Genomic DNA, 22,345 nt, shown 5'->3' with positions numbered 1-22,345 from the left:
TCCCCACCCCCCATCCACTCTTTCCTCCACTCCCCAACCCCCATCCACTCTTTCCTCCACTCCCCACCCCCCCATCCACTCTTTCCTCCACTCCCCCCCCATCCACTCTTTCCTCCACTCCCCAACCCCCATCCACTCTTTCCTCCACTACCCACCCCCCTCCATCCAATCGTTCCTCCACTACCCACCCCCTCCATCCAATCGTTCCTCCACTCCCCACCCCCCTCCATCCAATCGTTCCTCCACTCCCCACCCCCCATCCACTCTTTCCTCCACTCCCCACCCCCCTCCATCAATCGTTCCTCCACCCCCACCCCCCTCCATCCAATCGTTCCTCCACTCCCCACCCCCCATCCACTATTTCCTCCACTCCCCACCCCCCATCCACTCTTCCTCCACTCCCCAGCCCCCATCCACTCTTTCCTCCACTCCCCACCCCCCCATCCACTCTTTCCTCCACCCCCCCATCCACTCTTTCCTCCACTCCCCACCCCCCATCCACTCTTTCCTCCACTCCCCAACCCCCATCCACTCTTTCCTCCACCCCCATGCACTATTTCCTCCACTCCCCCCCATCCACTCTTTCCTCCACTCCCCACCCCCCTCCATCCACTCGTTCCTCCACTCCCCACCCCCCCATCCACTCTTTCCTCCACTCCCCACCCCCCCAGATCCACTCTTTCCTCCACTCCCCACCCCCCCGATCCACTCTTTCCTCCACTCCTCCCCCCATCCATTCTTTCCTCCACCCCCCAACCCCCATCCACTCTTTCCTCCACCCCCCCATGCACTATTTCCTCCACTCCCCACCCCCATCCACTCTTTCCTCCACTCCCCACCCCCCCATCCACTCTTTCCTCCACTCTCCACCCCCCATCCACTCTTTCCACCACTCCCCACCCCCCCATCCACTCTTTCCTCCACTCCACTCCCCCACCCCAATCCACTCCTTCCTCTACTACCCACCCCCCCACCCCCCCATCCATTCTTTCCTCCACCCCCCAACCCCCATCCACTCTTTCCTCCACCCCCCCATGCACTATTTCCTCCACTCCCCACCCCCATCCACTCTTTCCTCCACTCCACTCCCCCACCCCAATCCACTCCTTCCTCTACTCCCCACCCCCCATCCACTCTTTACTCCACTCCCCACCCCCCCACCCCCCCATCCACTCGTTCCTCCACTCCCCACCCCCGCATCAACTCTTTCCTCCACCCCCCCATCCACTCTTTCGTCCACTCCCCACCCCCATCCACTCTTTCCTCCACTCCCCACCCCCCATCCACTCTTTCCGCCACTCCCCACCCCCCCATCCACTCTTTCCGCCACTCCCCACCCCCCCATCCACTCTTTCCTCCACTCCCCACCCCCCATCCACTCTTTCCACCACTCCCCACCCCCCCATCCACTCTTTCCTCCACTCCACTCCCCCACCCCAATCCACTCCTTCCTCTACTACCCACCCCCCACTCCCCACCCTCCAATCAACTCTTTCCTCCACTCCCCCCCATCCACTCTTTCCTCCACTCCACTCCCCCACCCCAATCCACTCTTTCCTCCACTCCCCACCCTCCCATCCACTCTTTCCTCCACTCCCCACCCTCCAATCAACTCTTTCCTCCACTCCCCCCATCCACTCTTTCCTCCACTCCACTCCCCCACCCCAATCCACTCCTTCCTCTCCTCCCCCCCCCCCATCCACTCTTTACTCCACTCCCCACCCCCCCACCCCCCCATCCACTCGTTCCTCCACTCCCCACCCCCGCATCAACTCTTTCCTCCACCCCCCCATCCACTCTTTCCGCCACTCCCCACCCCCCCATCCACTCTTTCCTCCACTCCACTCCCCCACCCCAATCCACTCCTTCCTCTACTACCCACCCCCCCACCCCCCCATCCACTCTTTCCTCCACTCCCCACCCCCGCATCAACTCTTTCCTCCACCCCCCCCATCCACTCTTTCCTCCACTCCCTACCCCCATCCACTCTTTCCTCCACTCCCCACCCCCCATCCACTCTTTCCTCCACTCCCCACTCCCCACCCCCCATCCACTCTTTCCTCCACTCCCCACCCCCCCATCCACTCTTTCCTCCACTCCCCACCCCCCTCCATCCACTCGTTCCTCCACTCCACTCCCCACCCCCATCCACTCTTTCCTCCACTCCCCACCCCCCATCCAATCTTTCCTCCACCCCCATCCACTCTTTCCTCCACTCCCCACCCCCCATCCACTCTTTCCTCCACTCCCCCACCCCAATCCACTCCTTCCTCTACTCCCCACCCCCCATCCACTCTTTACTCCACTCCCCACCCCCCCACCCCCCCATCCACTCGTTCCTCCACTCCCCACCCCCGCATCAACTCTTTCCTCCACCCCCCCATCCACTCTTTCGTCCACTCCCCACCCCCATCCACTCTTTCCTCCACTCCCCACCCCCATCCACTCTTTCCGCCACTCCCCACCCCCCCATCCACTCTTTCCGCCACTCCCCACCCCCCCATCCACTCTTTCCTCCACTCCCCACCCCCCATCCACTCTTTCCTCCACTCCCCACCCCCGCATCAACTCTTTCCTCCACCCCCCCCATCCACTCTTTCCTCCACTCCCCACCCCCCATCCACTCTTTCCTCCACTCCCCACCCCCGCATCAACTCTTTCCTCCACCCCCCCATCCACTCTTTCCTCCACTCCCCACCCCCCATCCACTCTTTCTTCCACTCCCCACCCCCCCATCCACTTTTTCCTCCACTCCCCACCCCCCACTCCCCACCCTCCAATCAACTCTTTCCTCCACTCCACTCCACCACCCCAATCCACTCTTTCCTCCACTCCCCACCCTCCCATCCACTCTTTCCTCTACTCCCCACCCTCCAATCAACTCTTTCCTCCACTCCCCCCATCCACTCTTTCCTCCACTCCACTCCCCCACCCCAATCCACTCCTTCCTCTACTCCCCACCCCCCATCCACTCTTTACTCCACTCCCCACCCCCCCACCCCACCATCCACTCGTTCCTCCACTCCCCACCCCCGCATCAACTCTTTCCTCCACCCCCCCATCCACTCTTTCCGCCACTCCCCACCCCCCCATCCACTCTTTCCTCCACTCCACTCCCCCACCCCAATCCACTCCTTCCTCTACTACCCACCCCCCCACCCCCCCATCCACTCTTTCCTCCACTCCCCACCCCCATCCACTCTTTCCTCCACTCCCCACCCCCCATCCACTCTTTCCTCCACTCCCCACCCCTTCCTCCACTCCCCACCCCCCATCCACTCTTTCCTCCACTCCCCACCCCCCCATCCACTCTTTCCTCCACTCCCCACCCCCCTCCATCCACTCGTTCCTCCACTCCACTCCCCACCCCCATCCACTCTTTCCTCCACTCCCCACCCCCCATCCAATCTTTCCTCCACCCCCATCCACTCTTTCCTCCACTCCCCACCCCCCCATCCACTCTTTCCTCCACTCCCCACCCCCCATCCACTCTTTCCTCCACTCCCCACCCCCCCATCCACTCTTTCCTCCACTCCCCACCCCCCCATCCACTCTTTCCTCCACTCCCCAACCCCCATCCACTCTTTCCTCCACTCCCCACCCCCCCATCCACTCTTTCCTCCACTCCCCACCCCCCCATCCACTCTTTCCTCCACTCCCCACCCCCCATCCACTCTTTCCTCCACTACCCACCCCCCTCCATCCAATCGTTCCTCCACTCCCCACCCCCCTCCATCCAATCGTTCCTCCACTCCCCACCCCCCATCCACTATTTCCTCCACTCCCCACCCCCCATCCACTCTTTCCTCCACTCCCCAGCCCCCCATCCACTCTTTCCTCCACTCCCCACCCCCCCATCCACTCTTTCCTCCACCCCCTCATCCACTCTTTCCTCCACTCCCCACCCCCCATCCACTCTTTCCTCCACTCCCCAACCCCCATCCACTCTTTCCTCCACCCCCATGCACTATTTCCTCCACTCCCCCCCATCCACTCTTTCCTCCACTCCCCACCCCCCTCCATCCACTCGTTCCTCCACTCCCCACCCCCCCATCCACTCTTTCCTCCACTCCCCACCCCCCCAGATCCACTCTTTCCTCCACTCCCCACCCCCCCGATCCACTCTTTCCTCCACTCCTCCCCCCATCCATTCTTTCCTCCACCCCCCAACCCCCATCCACTCTTTCCTCCACCCCCCCATGCACTATTTCCTCCACTCCCCACCCCCATCCACTCTTTCCTCCACTCCCCACCCCCCCATCCACTCTTTCCTCCACTCCCCACCCACCCCCATCCACTCTTTCCTCCACTCCCCACCCACCCCCATCCACTCTTTCCTCCACCCCCCCATGCACTCTTTCCTCCACTCCCCACCCCCCCATCCACTTTTTCCTCCACTCCCCACCCACCCCCCATCCACTCTTTCCTCCACTCCCCACGCCTCCATCCACTCTTTCCTCCACTCCCCACGCCTCCATCCACTCTTTCCTCCACTCCCCACGCCTCCATCCACTCTTTCCTCCACTCCCCACTCCACTCTTTCCTCCACTCCCCACCCCCCCATCCACTCTTTCCTCCACTCCCCACCCCCCATCCACTCTTTCCTCCACTACCCAACCCCCTCCATCCACTCTTTCCTCCACTCCCCACCCCCATCCACTCTTTCCTCCACTCCCCACCCCCCATCCACTCTTTCCTCCACTCCCCACCCCCATCCACTCTTTCCTCCACTCCCCACCCCCCATCCACTCTTTCCTCCACTCCCCACCCCCCCATCCACTCTTTCCTCCACTCTCCACCCCCATCCACTCTTTCCTCCACTCCCCACCCCCCCATCCACTCTTTCCTCCACTCCCCACCCCCCCATCCACTCTTTCCTCCACTCCCCAACCCCCATCCACTCTTTCCTCCACTCCCCACCCCCCATCCACTCTTTCCTCCACTCCCCAACCCCCATTCACTCTTTCCTCCACCCCCATGCACTATTTCCTCCACTCCCCCACTCCCATCCACTCTTTCCTCCACTCCCCACCCCCCTCCATCCACTCGTTCCTCCACTCCCCACCCCCCATCCACTCTTTCCTCCACTCCCCACCCCCCATCCACTCTTTCCTCCACTCCCCACCCCCCAGATCCACTCTTTCCTCCACTCCCCACCCCCCCGATCCACTCTTTCCTCCACTCCTCCCCCCCATCCATTCTTTCCTCCACTCCCCAACCCCCATCCACTCTTTCCTCCACCCCCCCATGCACTATTTCCTCCACTCCCCACCCCATCCACTCTTTCCTCCACTCCCCACCCCCCCATCCACTCTTTCCTCCACTCCCCACCCACCCCCCATCCACTCTTTCCTCCACTCCCCACGCCTCCATCCACTCTTTCCTCCACTCCCCACGCCTCCATCCACTCTTTCCTCCACTCCCCACTCCACTCTTTCCTCCACTCCCCACCCCCCCATCCACTCTTTTCTCCACTCCCCACCCCCCCATCCACTCTTTCCTTCACTCTCTTCATTCCAGGCAAATCATCACAAGTGGATTTAAGACTTAAAAGATCAGAGCGCTCCTCGTGCATCAAAGGACTCATTTCTGTTAGTATGCAGGCAGACGGGGAATATATATATATATTTTTTAAACGCATTAATCCATATTTCTTGGGGGGTTGATATGGTAAACTGTTGAGATGGGAGAAGAAACGTAGAATAAACTAGGTCCTCTTCGCTCTGTCTCAGGCACTTCAGAACCTTTAGAGGTGTTTCTGAAAAGTGGTATTTTAAATTAACATCTCAAAAGGAAAAGCTTGACAGCTCTACAAAGTAGAAATGTGATTCATATTTGGGCCAGGGTACAGGACTCTCATCTTTGAATAAGCTCACGAAGGGACAGGGTTTGTATCTTTGTTGTAACCCTTAGCGTGAATGATTCTTCTATGAATGTTCATGACACACCTAAAGCCTGATTCACACCAATGGGCTAACTGTATACAATTTGAGTTATTTGGAAACCCATTAATGGGTAAATATTGGACAGAACACACGCTAAGTTCTTTTGACAGAACCAAATTGGGTTGCGTGTATAACGTGGGATTAATTCAACCATCAGTTCGGTTAATTTAATCATCATGCTGGGTTGACCTAGCATCTAATCTAATCTAATCCTTAGGTAATTTATTAGGGGGCATGGCTTTCAGATAGATCATATTGGCCACCCGTGATCGTAAATGTCCTTCCTGTTCATCATGTTAAGTTTACATCATTTTTTTGGTGATTTTTTTTGGCATTCTAGAAAATTTAAATGATTTATTACAAATTATAATATGGTGGACCATTTTATTACATCATAAGTTATACAATGGCACACACGCATGGACACACACACACACACATAAGGTTGTAAAACAGCGTAGACGTCAAGGTGTTAAACCCACTCAGTCAGAAGAGTTTGTTGGAGAAGAACTATAAGAAACTCAATCATGCAATTTAGTAGACACGTGTTTATCTTTAATTATATGTACAACATGTATCTTTCATCAAAGTTTTATGATGAGTATTTCTGTATTTCACGTTGCTCTCTGTAATTATTCTGGCTATTTTGGAGCCATTTCTGAACATGGCGCCAATGTAAAACCACGATTTGTGGCTATAAATATGCACATTATCGAACAAAACATAAATGTATTGTATAACATGATGTCATATGACTATCATCTGATGAAGTTGTTCAAAGGTTAGTGATTCATTTTATCTCTATTTGTGGGTATTGTGAAAGCTATCTTTTCTGTGAAAAAATGGCGGTGTGTTTTTGGATATTGTGGTGAGCTAACATAAATATATGTTGTGTTTTCGCTGTAAAACATTTTAAAAATCGAACATGTTGGCTGGATTCACAAGATGTTTATCTTTAATTATATGTACAAAGTAGGCAGCAGCTACTCTTCCTGGGGTTTATTATGGATCCCCATTACAGCTACTCTTCCTGGGGTTTATTATGGATCCCCATTAGTTCCTGCCAAGGCTGCAGCTACTCTTCCTGGGGTTTATTATGGATCCCCATTAGTTCCTTTCAAGGAAGCAGCTACTCTTCCTGGGGTTTATTATGGATCACCATTAGTTCCTGCCAAGGCAGCAGCTACTCTTCCTGGGGTTTATTATGGATTCCCATTAGTTCCTGCCAAGGCAGCAGCTACTCTTCCTTGGGTTTATTATGGATCCCCATTAGTTCCTGTCAAGGCAGCAGCTACTCTTCCTGGGGTTTATTATGGATCCCCATTAGTTCCTGCCAAGGCAGCAGCTACTCTTCCTGGGGTTTAATATGGATCCCCATTAGTTCCTGCCAAGGCAGCAGCTACTCTTCCTGGGGTTTATTATGGATCCCCATTAGTTCCTGTCAAGGCAGCAGCTACTCTTCCTGGGGTTTATTATGGATCCCCATTAGTTCCTGTCAAGGCAGCAGCTACTCTTCCTGGGGTTTATTATGGATTCCCATTAGTTCCTGCCAAGGCAGCAGCTACTCTTCCTGGGGTTTATTATGGGTCCCCATTAGTTCCTGTCAAGGCAGCAGCTACTCTTCCTGGGGTTTATTATGGATCCCCATTAGTTCCTGCCAAGACAGCAGCTACTCTTCCTGGGGTTTATTATGTATCCCCATTAGTTCCTGCCAAGGCAGCAGCTACTCTTCCTGGCTCTACACCATTAGAGCGAGACCAGCTGCGCTTGGCCCGCGACTGGAAAATGCTAGCTGACATTGGCCGGCAACTTGTGTTTCCTCCGGAGATCGCAACCACCACCCTAAGACCTGACATGGTGCTCTGGTCCCGTTCGCTCAAGAAGGTCTTCATCATTGAGCTCACAGTACCCTGGGAGGACTCAGTAGATGAGGCTTATGAGCGAAAACATCTGCGCTATGCCGATCTAGCTGCCGAAGCACGGCATCATGGCTGGAACACAGAAGTCCGACCAGTGGAGGTGGGCTGCAGAGGTTTTGTGGCAACATCTACAACCAGACTGCTTAGAGACCTGGGAATTAAGGGCCAGAGCCAGCGTTCGGCAATCAAAGCTGTATCAGAGGCGGCAGAAGGCAGCAGTCAATGGCTCTGGATGAAGAGGAAAGACCCCAGCTGGGCCCCGAAGTGAGAGGGCCAGGAGGTATGCGGTCAACAATGCTTGACTCAGGGAGGAAGACGCCCCTGCCATGCATAGTCCCATGGGATGTTGGCTATCAACAACAAGGCAACTCCTATGACTAATTGGGAATGGGACGCAAGCGTAGGATTGATCACCCTGTCGCTGGCCGCCTTTGGGGAGGGTGTATAGTGTGAAAGGCCGAAACACCCTAGGAACCAAAGGTACACTGCTGACGATGCGCTCCCCAAATTTCACCAGTCTCACTGTTCATGAACTCTTGGAAGTGCTTGCACAAAGGATAGTAACATCTCATCCTGTGTTCTTGGAATCCTGGGGTCCAGCAACATTAAGGCAGTTATATACAGTTTAAAATATTACATGACATTACATTTCATAACACTTTACCCAACACATTTAGTGTGTTCCCTCAGGCCACTACTGCACTATCACATATCTACAATACAACATCCATGTGTGCATGTGTCTGTGCCTGTGTTTGTGTCTCTTCACAGTCCCCGCTGTTCCATAAGGTGTATTTTATATATATATATTTCATCTGATTCTACTGCTGCATCAGTTACTTGATGTGGAATAGAGTTCCATGTAGTCATGGCTCTATGTAGTACTGTACCATAGTCTGTTCTGGACTTGGGGATTGTGAAGAGACCTCTGGTGGCATGTCTTGTGGGGTATGCATGGGTGTCTCAGCTGTGTGCCAGTAGTTTAAACAGACAGCTCGGTTTATTCAGCATGTCAACACTTCTTACAAATACAAGTAGTGATGAAGTCAATCTCTCCTCCACTTTGAGCCATGAGAGATTGACATGCATGCCATTAATGTTAGCTCCGCGTGTACATTTAAGCAGTGCTGCCCTGTTCTGAACCAATTGTAATTTTCCTAAGATTCTCTTTGTGGCACCTGACCACATGACTGAACAGTAGTCCAGGTGTGATAAAACTAGGGCCTGTAGGACCTGCCTTGTTGATAGTGTTGTTCAGAAGGCAGAGCAGCTCTTTATTATTGACAAACATATTTTGACCATGACGGTTTACTATCCAGGATTACTCCGAAGAAGTTTAGTCACCTCAGCTTGCTCAATTTCCACATAATTTAATACAACATTTAGTTGTTTAGGGTTTTGTTAATGATTTGTCCCACATACAATGCTTTTAGTTTTTGAAATATTTAGGACTAACTTATTTCTTGCCACCCATTCGGAAACTAACTGCAGCTCTTAAGTGTTAGTCATTTCAGTCGCTGTAGTAGCTGACGTGTTTAGTGTTGAGTCATCCGCATACATAGACACACAGGCTTTACTCAGAGCCAGTGGCATGTCGTTAGTAAAGATAAAAAATATGTAAGGGGCCTAGACAGTTGCCCTGGGAAATGCCTGATTCTACCTGGATTATGTTGGAGAGGCTTCCATTAAAGTACACCCTCTGTGTTCTGTTAGACAGGTCACTCTTTATCCACATTATAGCAGAGGGTGTAAAGCCATAACACATTTTTACATCAGCAGACTATGATAGATAATGTCAAAAGCCACACTGAAGTCTATCAAAACAGCTCCCACAATATTTTTATCATCAATTTCTCTCAGCCAATAATCAGTCATTTGTGTAAGTGCTGTGCTTGTTGAATGTCCTTCCCTATAAGTGTGCTGAAAGTCTGTTGCCAATTTGTTTACAGTAAAACAGCATTGTATCTGGTCAAACACCATTTTTTCCCAGAAGTTTACTAAGGGTTGGTAACAGGCTGATTGGTGGGCTGTTTGAGCCAGTAACTGGGGCTTTACTATTCTTGGGTATCTGAATGACTTTAGCTTCCCTCCAGGCCTGAGGGCACACACTTTCTAGTAGGCTTACATTTAAAATATAGCAAATAAAGAGTGGCAATATCGTCCGCTATTATCCTCAGTAATTTTCCATCAAATTTGTCAGACCCCTTTGGCTTGTCATTGTTGATTTACAACAAAACTTCTTCCACACTCACTTTATGGAATTCAAAATTACAATGCTTATCTTTCATTGGCCAGTTATACTTGAATGTGTAGTGTCAGCATTAGTTGCTGGCATTTGCCTTTTTGCCCAAAATTTTATTGTAGGTGCTCCAAAGCTTTTTACTATCATTCTTTATGCCATTTATCTTTGTTTTATAGGTTAGTTTCTTCTTGTTTTTATAGAGTTTATTCACACGATTTCTCAATTTGCAGTTTGTTTGCCAATCGGATTTGGATACTGCTTTAAAGCACATTTCTGCAGCATTAGTAAAGATGTGATCAATACATGTTGATGATTTCATTCCTGTGCTGTTTGTAACTACCCTGGTAGGTTGATTGATAACCTGAACCAGGTTGCAGGCACTAGTTACAGTTTGAAGCTTTTTTCTTGAGTGGGCAGCTTGATGAAAGCCAGTCAAATCACCCAGGAAATATACCTCTGTTAATATCACATAGAATATCAAGCATTTCACACATGTTAGCACTTGGTGGTCTATAGCAGTTTCCCACCAGAATGGGCTTCAGGTGAGGCAGATGAACCTGTAGCCATATTACTTCAACAGTATTTAACATGAGATCCTCTCTAAGCTTTACAGGAATGTGGTTCTGAATATAAACAGCAACACCTCCACCTTTGGCATTTGTCTTTTCTGTAAATGTTATAACCATGTATTGCTACCACTGTATCATCAAATATATTATCTAAGTGAGTTTCAGAGATAGTTAGAATATGAATGTATGAATGAATTACTAGCAAGTTGTTGACTTCATGAACCTTGTTTCTTCACTTCTTATGGCTGAAGGGGCAGTATTGAGTAGCTTGGATGAAAGGTGCCCATATCAAACGGCCTGCTCCTCAGTCATAGTGTCACGTTCCTGACCTGTTTTCTGTTAGTTTTTGTATGTGTTAGATGGTCAGGACGTGAGTTTGGGTGGGCAGTCTATGTTTTCTGTTTCTATGTTGGTTTAAAGGGTGACCTAATATGGCTCTCAATTAGAGGCAGGTGGTTTTCATTTCCTCTGATTGAGAGTCATATTAAGGTAGGTGTTTTCACACTGTTTGTTGTGGGTGGTTGTTTCCTGTGTCAGTGTTTGTTGCACCATACGGGACTGTTTCGTTCGTTCATCGTTTTATGTAGTCATTTTTCCTGTTGTGCGTTCTTCGTGTTTTATGTAAGTTCGTATGTTCAGGTTTGTCTACATTCGTTTTGTTATTTTGTTTATTATCAAGTATAGTTCGTTTTTCGTCTTGTTTGAATAAATATCATGTCATTTCACAACGCTGCAGTTTGGTTCAATCCCTGCTCCTCCTCTTCGGATGAAGAGGAGGAGGAACGCCGTTACACATAGTTGCTAATATTTGCATATTATTATTAGTATTGGATAGAAAACACTCTAAAGTTTCTAAAACTGTTTGAATTATGTCTGTGAGATTAACAGAACTCATATTGGCAGGCAAAATCCTGAGTTGAAATCAAAACAGGAAGTCAGAAATCTGAGCTTGTATGTATTCACCAGAGTCCCTAATGAAATCCCATTGAGATATGAATGATTGTGCACTGCCTAGGGGTTCCACTAGATGTCAACCATCAATATAAATTATAATGAGACTACTATGATGTTGTGGGAGAGAATGATAGCAGAATCAGTCAGGTGTCCATCAAGCAGCCATTTTCTGATCATGCTTTTTCCTCATGGTACTCACTTGCGTTCCATTGCTCACGAAGACAAGAAAGAATACTCCGGTTGGAACTTTATTGAAGCTATATGTTAAAAACATCCTAATGATTGATTCTGTACTTAGTTTGAAATGTTTCTTCGACCGGTAATATCACTTTTTGAAGTTTTTGTCCGATATAACGCTGACCAGAATTAGCGTTTGGATATGTAAACCAGACGCGCTAACAAAAGAAGGTATTTGGACATAAATAATGGATTTTTTCGAACAAAACAAACATTTATTGTGGACCTGGGATTCCTGGTGTGCTTTCTGATGTAGATCATCAAAGGTAAGGGAATATTTATCATATATTTTCTTGTTTATGTTGACGCCATCTTTGCAGCTGTGGTGTTTTGCTTTTGAGCGCCGTCTCAGATTATAGCGTGGGTTTCTTTTTCCGTAAAGTTTTTTTGTAATCTGACACAGCGGTTGCATTAAGGAGAGGTATATCTATAATTCCATGTGTATAACTTGTATTATCATCTATATTTATGAGTATTTCTGTTGAAACGATGTGGCTATGCAAAGTCACGAGCTGGGCTTGGGTCATTGATAAGTCATTGTCTCAACGCAGCCTTATAATGCTGTGAAAGGATCCAGGAACCCCAGGATCCAGGTGGTGGAGGTGTGTGTCTCTTTGTTAACAACAGCTGGTGGGCGATCTCTAATGTTAAAGAAGTCTCGAGTTTGAGCTCGTCGTAGTTAGAATACCTCATGAAGAACATCTCTATTTTTCATAGCAGTTTATTTACTAGGATGTGAACATTTAAATGTTAAAACATTTAAACAAAGTTGGGATCCTTAGAAGTAGAAAATATTTCACGTTCATCTCTCTCTCTACTCCGCCTGTCTGCCTCCCTTTCTATTGGTCTTGATTTGAGCTATCGCTAGTGAAGTACAACATTGCATTAAATCATCAACCGGGTTTGCCCGAAGCTGTCGCTAGAGAACATGCAACATTAATTAGCCTATTGCGGGCCCTCAAAGTGTTTCCCGCGCCAGTGAGCTGAGGATATACAGCTGTTTATTTTAACGACGTTTCCACTGGATATATGCAATCATCAGATCATGATGTTCTGCTCTTTCACAATGAAGCCTGGTGAAACAATTACTGAGAAGCTCAGCTTATTAGTGGTGGACGTGGTGAGTTATGACAATCAGAAATCAGGCATTTTCTTACTTTTTCATGCAATAGACCAGGTAGGCCTACTTCCTGTGTGTGGTCTGCCTACTTCCTGTGTGTGGTCTGCCTCAACGTTATCAGGACAGAGAAACTAGACATGCTCATTGCTCACATGGAGCACTATAAACAAAAGACAATGACATTTTTGTTGTTTGTTGACAAAACTCATAATGGTTATGAAATAAAATGTTTACTAACCTCTTTGAAAAGGTTCATGAAGCGCGGTCCAAAGCGCCAGGGTTTGTGCCGGTGACACTGCAGGGAGCTGACCGTCATCTGAGTGGCTCGCTGTGACGCCACGGCAACCATGAAAACCGCGTCATACATCAACGCCGCCTCCGTCTGGAACCAGGAACACATGGAGGTGAGAGGTCAAAACATGACATAGTTAGGGTTAGGGTTAAAACATCCGTCTGGAACCAGGAACACATGGAGGTGAGAGGTCAAAACATGACATTATTTAGGTTAGTTAGGGTTAAAACATCCGTCTGGAACCAGGAACACATGGAGGTGAGAGGTCAAAACATGACATTCATTAGGTTAGTTAGGGTTAAAACATTCGTCTGGAACCAGGAACACATGGAGGTGAGAGGTCAAAACATGACATTCATTATTTAGGTTAGGGTTAAAACATCCGTCTGGAACCAGGAACACATGGAGGTGAGAGGTCAAAACATGACATTATTTAGGTTAGTTAGGGTTAAAACATCCGTCTGGAACCAGGAACACATGGAGGTGAGAGGTCAAAACATGACATTATTTAGGTTAGTTAGGGTTAAAACATCCGTCTGGAACCAGGAACACATGGAGGTGAGAGGTCAAAACATGACATAGTTAGGTTAGTTAGGGTTAGTTACATTCATTATTTAGGTTAGTTAGGGTTAGTTACATTCATTATTTAGGTTAGTTAGGGTTAGTTACATTCATTATTTAGGTTAGTTAGGGTTAGTTACATTCATTATTTAGGTTAGTTAGGGTTAAAACATGACATTAATTATTTAGGTTAGTTAGGGTTAGTTACATTCATTATTTAGGTTAGTTAGGGTTAAAACATGACATTCATTATTTAGGTTAGTTAGGGTTAGTTACATTCATTATTTAGGTTAGTTAGGGTTAAAACATGACATTCATTATTTAGGTTAGTTAGGGTTAGTTACATTCATTATTTAGGTTAGTTAGGGTTAGTTACATTCATTATTTAGGTTAGTTAGGGTTAGTTACATTAATTATTTAGGTTAGTTAGGGTTAAAACATGACATTCATTATTTAGGTTAGTTAGGGTTAAAACATGACATTCATTATTTAGGTTAGTTAGGGTTAGTTACATTAATTATTTAGGTTAGTTAGGGTTAGTTAAATTCATTATTTAGGTTAGTTAGGGTTAAAACATGACATTCATTATTTAGGTTAGTTAGGGTTAAAACATGACATTCATTATTTAGGTTAGTTAGGGTTAGTTACATTCATTATTTAGGTTAGTTAGGGTTAGTTAAATTAATTATTTAGGTTAGTTAGGGTTAGTTACATTAATTATTTAGGTTAGTTAGGGTTAGTTACATTAATTATTTAGGTTAGTTAGGGTTAAAACAGTACATTCATAATTTAGGTTAGTTAGGGTTAGTTACGTTAATTATTTAGGTTAGTTAGGGTTAAAACAGTACATAAATTATTTAGGTTAGTTAGGGTTAGTTACATTAATTATTTAGGTTAGTTAGGGTTAGTTACATTCATTATTTAGGTTAGTTAGGGTTAGTAACATTCATTATTTAGGTTAGTTAGGGTTAGTTACATTCATTATTTAGGTTAGTTAGGGTTAGTTACATTAATTATTTAGGTTAGTTAGGGTTAGTTACATTCATTATTTAGGTTAGTTAGGGTTAAAACATTACATAAATTATTTAGGTTAGTTAGGGTTAGTAACATGAATTATTTAGGATAGTTACATTACATTAATTATTTAGGTTAGTTAGGGGCTTTGGCATCTGTTACATTAAATCACAGATTTAATCACATTTTTCAAAATCCAAACGTGTGTGTGTGTGCATGTTTGTGTGTGTGCGTGTGTTTTCATGTGTGAGTTCGTACGTGCATGCCTACATACGTTCATTAGTGTGTGTGCGCGTGCGCATGCGTGTATGCATGCCTTTGTGTGTGTGTGTGTGTGTGTGTGTGTGTGTGTGTGTGTGTGTGTGTGTGTGTGTGTGTGTGTGTGTGTGTGTGTGTGTGTGTGTGTTCTAACCGTCATAACTCCATCCATTAATCCACTCTCATGTTTAGGTGGAGCCTGAAGCCTCTCCAGAGACCACTTCTCCATGGTGGAAGCTACATACGGGTCGTCTATATTCAACAGCCTGAAACCTGTCATATTCACCCCACTGTAGCGGTATGGCTCCAGGTCTAACGCAAACAGATCCTAGAGAGGGACGGGTGGGGGAGAGACGGAGAGGGACGGGTGGGGGAGAGACGGAGAGGGACGGGTGGGGAGAGAGGGGGAGAGCAGGGGAGAGAAGGGGAGAGAGGGGGACGGGTGGGGGAGACGGAGAGGGACGGGTGGGAAGAGACGGAGAGGGACGGGTGGGAAGAGACGGAGAGGGACGGGTGGGAAGAGACGGAGAGGGACGGGTGGGGAGAGACAGAGAGGGACGGGTGGGGAGAGACAGAGAGGGACGGGCAGAGGAGAGACGGAGAGGGACGGGCAGAGGAGAGACGGAGAGGGACGGGCAGAGGAGAGACGGAGAGGGACGGGCAGAGGAGAGACAGAGAGGGACGGGCAGAGGAGAGACGGAGAGGGACGGGCAGAGGAGAGACGGAGAGGGACGGGCAGAGGAGAGACGGAGAGGGACGGGCAGAGGAGAGACGGAGAGGGACGGGCAGAGGAGAGACGGAGAGGGACGGGCAGAGGAGAGACGGAGAGGGACGGGCAGAGGAGAGACAGAGAGGGACAGATAGGGAGAGAGAGGGAGAGAGGGAGAGCAGGGGAGAGAAAGGGGAAGGGAAAGGGAGATTAAGAATAAAGAGATGACCTGTAATGACATGGAAGACGATGTGTCTGAACACCTATATGTTATAAAAGTGCACATTCAGAGCTTCATAATAATAATAATAATACGTAACATTTAGCAAGTTAGCAATTTTATCTAAAGAAACTAAGTCATGCGTGCATACAAATGGAATATCATGTACTTTAGCTGGAGATGTTGTGCTGCTTTGAAAGTTGATAGAAAGTTTGACGAGTGATTCAGGAATTCAGAGCTCACCAATGTAGTGAAGAAGAAATGATGGTACTCTGTCATCATTCCCATCGACGAGAGCTGTGAAGGACAGAAGAACCGGACACTTCTCAATAGACTCCCACCGGACAGTTCTCAATAGACTCCCACTGGACAGTTCTCAATAGACTCCCACTGGACAGTTCTCAATAGACTCCCACCGGACAGTTCTCAATAGACTCCCACTGGACAGTTCTCAATAGACTCCCACTGGACAGTTCTCAATAGACTCCCACTGGACAGTTCTCAATAGACTCCCACCGGACAGTTCTCAATAGACTCCCACCGGACAGTTCTCAATAGACTCCCACCGGACAGTTCTCAATAGACTCCCACTGGACAGTTCTCAATAGACTCCCACTGGACAGTTCTCAATAGACTCCCACCGGACAGTTCTCAATAGACTCCCACCGGACAGTTCTCAATAGACTCCCACCGGACAGTTCTCAATAGACTCCCACCGGACAGTTCTCAATAGACTCCCACCGGACAGTTCTCAATAGACTCCCACTGGACAGTTCTCAATAGACTCCCACTAGACAGTTCTCAATAGACTCCCACTAGACAGTTCTCAATAGACTCCCACTAGACAGTTCTCAATAGACTCCCACCGGACAGTTCTCAATAGACTCCCACTAGACAGTTCTCAATAGACTCCCACTAGACAGTTCTCAATAGACTCCCACTAGACAGTTCTCAATAGACTCCCACTAGACAGTTCTGAATAGACTCCCACTGGACAGTTCTCAATAGACTCCCACCGGACAGTTCTCAATAGACTCCCACTGGACAGTTCTCAATAGACTCCCACTAGACAATTTTTAATAGACTCCCACCGGACAGTTCTCAATAACTTCAGTTTATTCTACTCCACCTGTAACGTGTAGTGTATGGTATAATGTACTGAACTGTATCAAATAAAATTGATTGGTCACATACATATATTTAGCAGATGTTATTGCGGGTGTAGTGAAATGCTTGTGTTCCTAGCTCCAACATTGCAGTAATATCTAACAATTCACAACAATAGATGCAAATCTAAAGTAAAAGAATGGAATTAAGAATATATAAATATTAGAACAAGAAATGTCGGAGTGGCATTGACTAAGATACAGTAGAATAGAATACAGGATAAACATATGAGATGAGTAAAGCAGTATGTAAACATTATTAAAGTGACTAGTGTTACATTATTAAAGTGCCCAGTGATTCCATGTCTATGTATATGGGGCAGCAGCCTCTAAGGTGCAGGATTGAGTAACATGGTGGAAGTCAGCTAGTGATGGCTGTTTAACAGTCTGATGGCCTTGAGATAGAAGCTGTTTTTCAGTCTCTCGGTCCCAGCTTTGATGCACCTGTACTGACCTCGCCTTCTAGATGGTAGCGGGGTGAACAGGCAGTGGCTCGGGTGGTTGTTGTCCTTGATGATCTTTTTGGCCTTCCTGTGACATTGGGTGCTGTAGGTGTCCTGGAAGGCAGGCAGTGCCCCCGGTGACGCGTTAGGGAGACCGCACCCCCTCTGGAGAGCCCTGCAGTTGCGGGCAGTGCAGTTGCCGTACCAGACGGTGATACAGCCCGACAGGAGGCTCTCAATTGTGCATCTGTAAAAGTTTGTGAGGGTCTTAGGGGCCAAGTCAAATTTCTTCAGCCTCCTGAGGTTGAAGAGACGTTGTTGCGCCTTCTTCACCACACTGTCTGTGTGGGTGGACCATTTCAGTTTGTCAGTGATGTGTACACTGAGTAACTTGAAGCTTTTCACCTTCTCCACTGCGGTCCCGTCAATGTGGATGGGGGCGTGCTCTCTCTGCTGTTTCCTGAAGTCCATGATCAGCTCCTTCGTTTTGTTGATGTTGAGGGAGAGGTTATATTCCTGGCACCACTCCGCTAGGGCCCTCACCTCCACCCTGTAGGCTGTTTCATCGTTGTTGGTAATCAGGCCTACTATGGTTGTGTCATCTGCAAACTTCATGATTGAGTTGGAGGTGTGCGTGACCACGCAGTCGTGGGTGAACAGGGAGTACAGGAGGTGTTGTTTCCTACCTTCACCACCTGGGGGCGGCCCGTCAGGAAGTCCAGGCCCAGTTGCACAGGGCGGGGTTCAGACCCAGGGCCCCAAGTTTAATGATGAGCTTGAGGTTACTATGGTGTTGAAGGCTGAGCTATAGTCAATGAACATCATTCTTACATAGGTATTCCTCTTGTCCAGATGGGATAGGGCAGTGTGCAGTGTGATGGTGATTGCATCGTCTGTGGATCTATTGGAGCGGTATGCAAATTGAAGTGGGTCTAGGGTGTCAGGTAAGGTGGAGGTGATATGATCCCTAACTAGTCTCTCATATCACTTCATGATGACAGAAGTGAGTACTACGGGGCGATTGTCATTTAGTTCAGTTACCTTTGCATTCTTGGGTACAGGAACAATGGTGAAGCAAGAGGAGACAGCAGACTGGGATAGGGAGTGATTGAATATGTCCGTAAACACTCCAGCCAGCTGGTCTGCGCATGCTCTGAGGATGCGGCTAGGGATGCCGCCTGGGCCAGCAGCCCTGCGAGGGTTAACACGTTTAAATGTCTTACTCACGTCGGCCATGGAGAACGAGAGAGCAGGCCACGTCATCCTCAAAGCGGGTGAAGAAGGTGTTTAGCTTGTCCGGGAGCAAGACGTCAGTGTCCGCGACGTGGCTGGTTTTCCCTTTGTAATCCCTGATTGCCTGTAGACCCTGCCACATATGTATCGTGTCTGAGCTGTTAAATTGCGACTCCACTTTGTCTCTGTACTGTACTGAAGTGTTGCCTGTTTGATTGCCTTATTCCCAGTCACCTTGTCATGGTTAAATGCAGTGGTTCGCGCTTTCAGTTTTGTGCGAATGCTGCCAACTATCCACGGTTTCTGATTTGGGTAGGTTTTAATTGTCACAGTAGGAACAACATCTGCTATACACTTCCTGATGAACTCAGTAACCGTGTCAGTGTATAGGTCAATGTTATTCTCAGAGGCTACCCGGAACATATCCCAGTCCGCGTGATCAAAACAATTTTGAAGCATGGATTCTGTTTGGTCAGATCAGCGTTGAACAGTCCTTACCTTGGGTGCTTCTTGTTTGAGTTTCTGCCTATAGGAAGGGATGAGCAAAACGGAGTCATGATCTGATTTGCCGAAGGGAGGGCGGGGGAGGGCCTTGTAGGCATCCCGGAAATTGGAGTCCTACAGTCAATGTGTTAGTAGAACTTCGGTAGCGTTTTCCTCAAATTTGCTTTGTTAAAATCACTTCGCAAAGCCGCGTTAGCTGTCACTCCACAAAGCCGCGTTAGCTGTCACTCCGCAAAGCCGCGTTAGCTATCACTCCGCAAAGCCGCGTTAGCAATCACTCCGCAAAGCCGCGTTAGCTACCACTCCGCAAAGCCGCGTTAGCTATCACTCCGCAAAGCCGCGTTAGCTATCACTCCGCAAAGCCGCGTTAGCTGTCACTCCGCAAAGCCGCGTTAGCTATCACTCCGCAAAGCCGCGTTAGCGATCACTCCGCAAAGCCGCGTTAGCGGTCACTCCGCAAAGCCGCGTTAGCTGTCACTCCGCAAAGCCGCGTTAGCTATCACTCCGCAAAGCCGCGTTAGCTGTCACTCCGCAAAGCCGCGTTAGCTGTCACTCCACAAAGCCGCGTTAGCTGTCACTCCGCAAAGCCGCGTTAGCTATCACTCCGCAAAGCCGCGTTAGCTATCACTCCACAAAGCTGTGCTAGCTATCACTCCGCAAAGCCGCGTTAGCTATTTCCACAAAGCCGCATTAGCTATCACTCCACAAAGCCGCGTTAGCTATCACCCCACAAAGCCGCGTTAGCTATTTCCACAAAAGCTATGGTCCTGTGCTAGCTGAGTATCTCGGTGCCAGAGTGGTAGGGTTAGGTTTAGTGTTAGAGTTAGGGTCAGGGTTAGAGTTATGGTCAGGGTCAGAGTTACGGTCAGGGTTAGAGTTACGGTCAGAGTTACGGTCAGGGTTAGAGTTAGGGTCAGGGTTGCTAGAGTTACGGTCAGGGTTAAGGTGGTACCTGTTTGAGTATCTCTGCGGAGGGTTAGGGTCAGGGTTAGGGTCAGGGTCAGGGTTAAGGTGGTACCTGTTTGAGTATCTCTGCGGAGGGTTAGGGTCAGGGTCAGGGTTAAGGTGGTACCTGTTTGAGTATCTCTGCGGAGGGTTAGGGTCAGGGTTAGGGTTAAGGTGGTACCTGTTTGAGTATCTCTGCGGAGGTCCGGTAGGAGCAGTCAAACAAGATGTAGAACTCTTTGTCTTTCTTCATCTCCTTCAGAAGAGGTCTGGCGTCAATCTCTCCAGGTGGAAGCTGCCGGATCCTGATCTTCAGGTTCAACTTAGACGGAGCCTTGATCAACTCCTGCATTCGCATCAGACCTGGAACACAACATATCATACAATATAGTATGGTTAGACCTAGTAGTTCTATACTGGAGAACTCTAAACAGTATCCCTGCCTGAGGTTGTACCCAACTGAGGTTCCATGGTTGCACTCAGCTGAGGTTCCATGGTTGCACTCAGCTGAGGTTCCATGGTTGCACTCAGCTGAGGTTCCATGGTTGTACCCAGCTGAGGTTCCATGGTTGTACACAACTGAGGTTCCATGGTTGCACTCAGCTGAGGTTCCATGGTTGTACCCAGCTGAGGTTCCATGGTTGTACCCAGCTGAGTTTCCATGGTTGTACCCAGCTGAGGTTCCATGGTTGTACCCAGCTGAGGTTCCATGGTTGTACCCAGCTGAGGTTCCATGGTTGCACCCAGCTGAGTTTCCATGGTTGCACCCAGCTGAGGTTCCATGGTTGTACCCAGCTGAGTTCCCATGATTACACCCAGTTGAGGTTCCATGGTTGTACCCAGCTGAGGTTCCATGGTTGCACCCAGCTGAGGTTCCATGGTTGTACCCAGCTGAGGTTCCATGGTTGTACCCAACTGAGGTTCCATGGTTGTACCCAGCTGAGTTTCCATGGTTGCACTCAGCTGAGGTTCCATGGTTGTACCCAGCTGAGGTTCCATGGTTGCACCCAGCTGAGGTTCCATGGTTGTACCCAGCTGAGGTTCCATGGTTGTACCCAGCTGAGGTTCCATGGTTGTACCCAGCTGAGGTTCCATGGTTGTACCCAGCTGAGGTTCCATGGTTGTACCGAGCTGAGTTTCCATGGTTGCACCCAGCTGAGGTTCCATGGTTGCACTCAGCTGAGGTTCCATGGTTGTACCCAGCTGAGGTTCCATGGTTGTACCCAGCTGAGTTTCCATGGTTGTACCCAGTTGAGGTTCCATGGTTGTACCCAGCTGAGGTTCCATGGTTGCACTCAGCTGAGGTTCCATGGTTGTACCCAGCTGAGGTTCCATGGTTGTAACCAGCTGAGGTTCCATGGTTGCACCCAGTTGAGGTTCCATGGTTGTACCCAGCTGAGGTTCCATGGTTGCACTCAGCTGAGGTTCCATGGTTGTACCCAGCTGAGGTTCCATGGTTGTACCCAGCTGAGTTTCCATGGTTGCACTCAGCTGAGGTTCCATGGTTGTACCCAGCTGAGGTTCCATGGTTGTACCCAGCTGAGGTTCCATGGTTGTACCCAGCTGAGGTTCCATGGTTGTACCCAGCTGAGGTTCCATGGTTGTACCCAGCTGAGTTTCCATGGTTGTACCCAGCTGAGTTTCCATGGTTGTACCCAGCTGAGTTTCCATGGTTGTACCCAGCTGAGTTTCCATGGTTGTACCCAGCTGAGGTTCCATGGTTGCACCCAGCTGAGTTTCCATGGTTGCACCCAGTTGAGGTTCCATGGTTGCACCCAGTTGAGGTTCCATGGTTGCACCCAGTTGAGGTTCCATGGTTGCACCCAGCTGAGGTTCCATGGTTGTACCCAGTTGAGTTTCCATGGTTGTACCCAGTTGAGGTTCCATGGTTGCACCCAGCTGAGTTTCCATGGTTGTACCCAGCTGAGTTTCCATGGTTATACCCAGCTGAGGTTCCATGGTTGTACCCAGCTGAGGTTCCATGGTTGTACCCAGCTGAGATTCCATGGTTGTA

General features: G+C 48.8%; 1 protein-coding gene across 1 annotated transcript in view; it reads right to left on the bottom strand.

The window, feature by feature from the left end:
• Positions 1-8,432: 8,432 nt before the first annotated feature.
• LOC120037936 (glutamate receptor ionotropic, kainate 1-like) overlaps positions 8,433-22,345 on the bottom strand; it is a 38,617-nt gene continuing 24,704 nt past the window's right edge. The window contains exons 5-9 of the mRNA XM_038983894.1: positions 20,513-20,694; positions 16,284-16,337; positions 15,266-15,439; positions 13,225-13,368; positions 8,433-8,453 (exon numbers count right to left, since the gene is read on the bottom strand). Coding sequence (XP_038839822.1) covers positions 8,433-8,453; positions 13,225-13,368; positions 15,266-15,439; positions 16,284-16,337; positions 20,513-20,694 — 575 coding nt within the window. The remainder of the gene's footprint in view (positions 8,454-13,224; positions 13,369-15,265; positions 15,440-16,283; positions 16,338-20,512; positions 20,695-22,345) is intronic.

This window comes from Salvelinus namaycush, unplaced genomic scaffold (assembly GCF_016432855.1).
Source record: "Salvelinus namaycush isolate Seneca unplaced genomic scaffold, SaNama_1.0 Scaffold199, whole genome shotgun sequence".
In the NCBI taxonomy this organism is placed as follows: domain Eukaryota; kingdom Metazoa; phylum Chordata; class Actinopteri; order Salmoniformes; family Salmonidae; genus Salvelinus; species Salvelinus namaycush.
This window is presented reverse-complemented; position numbering and strand designations above follow the sequence as displayed.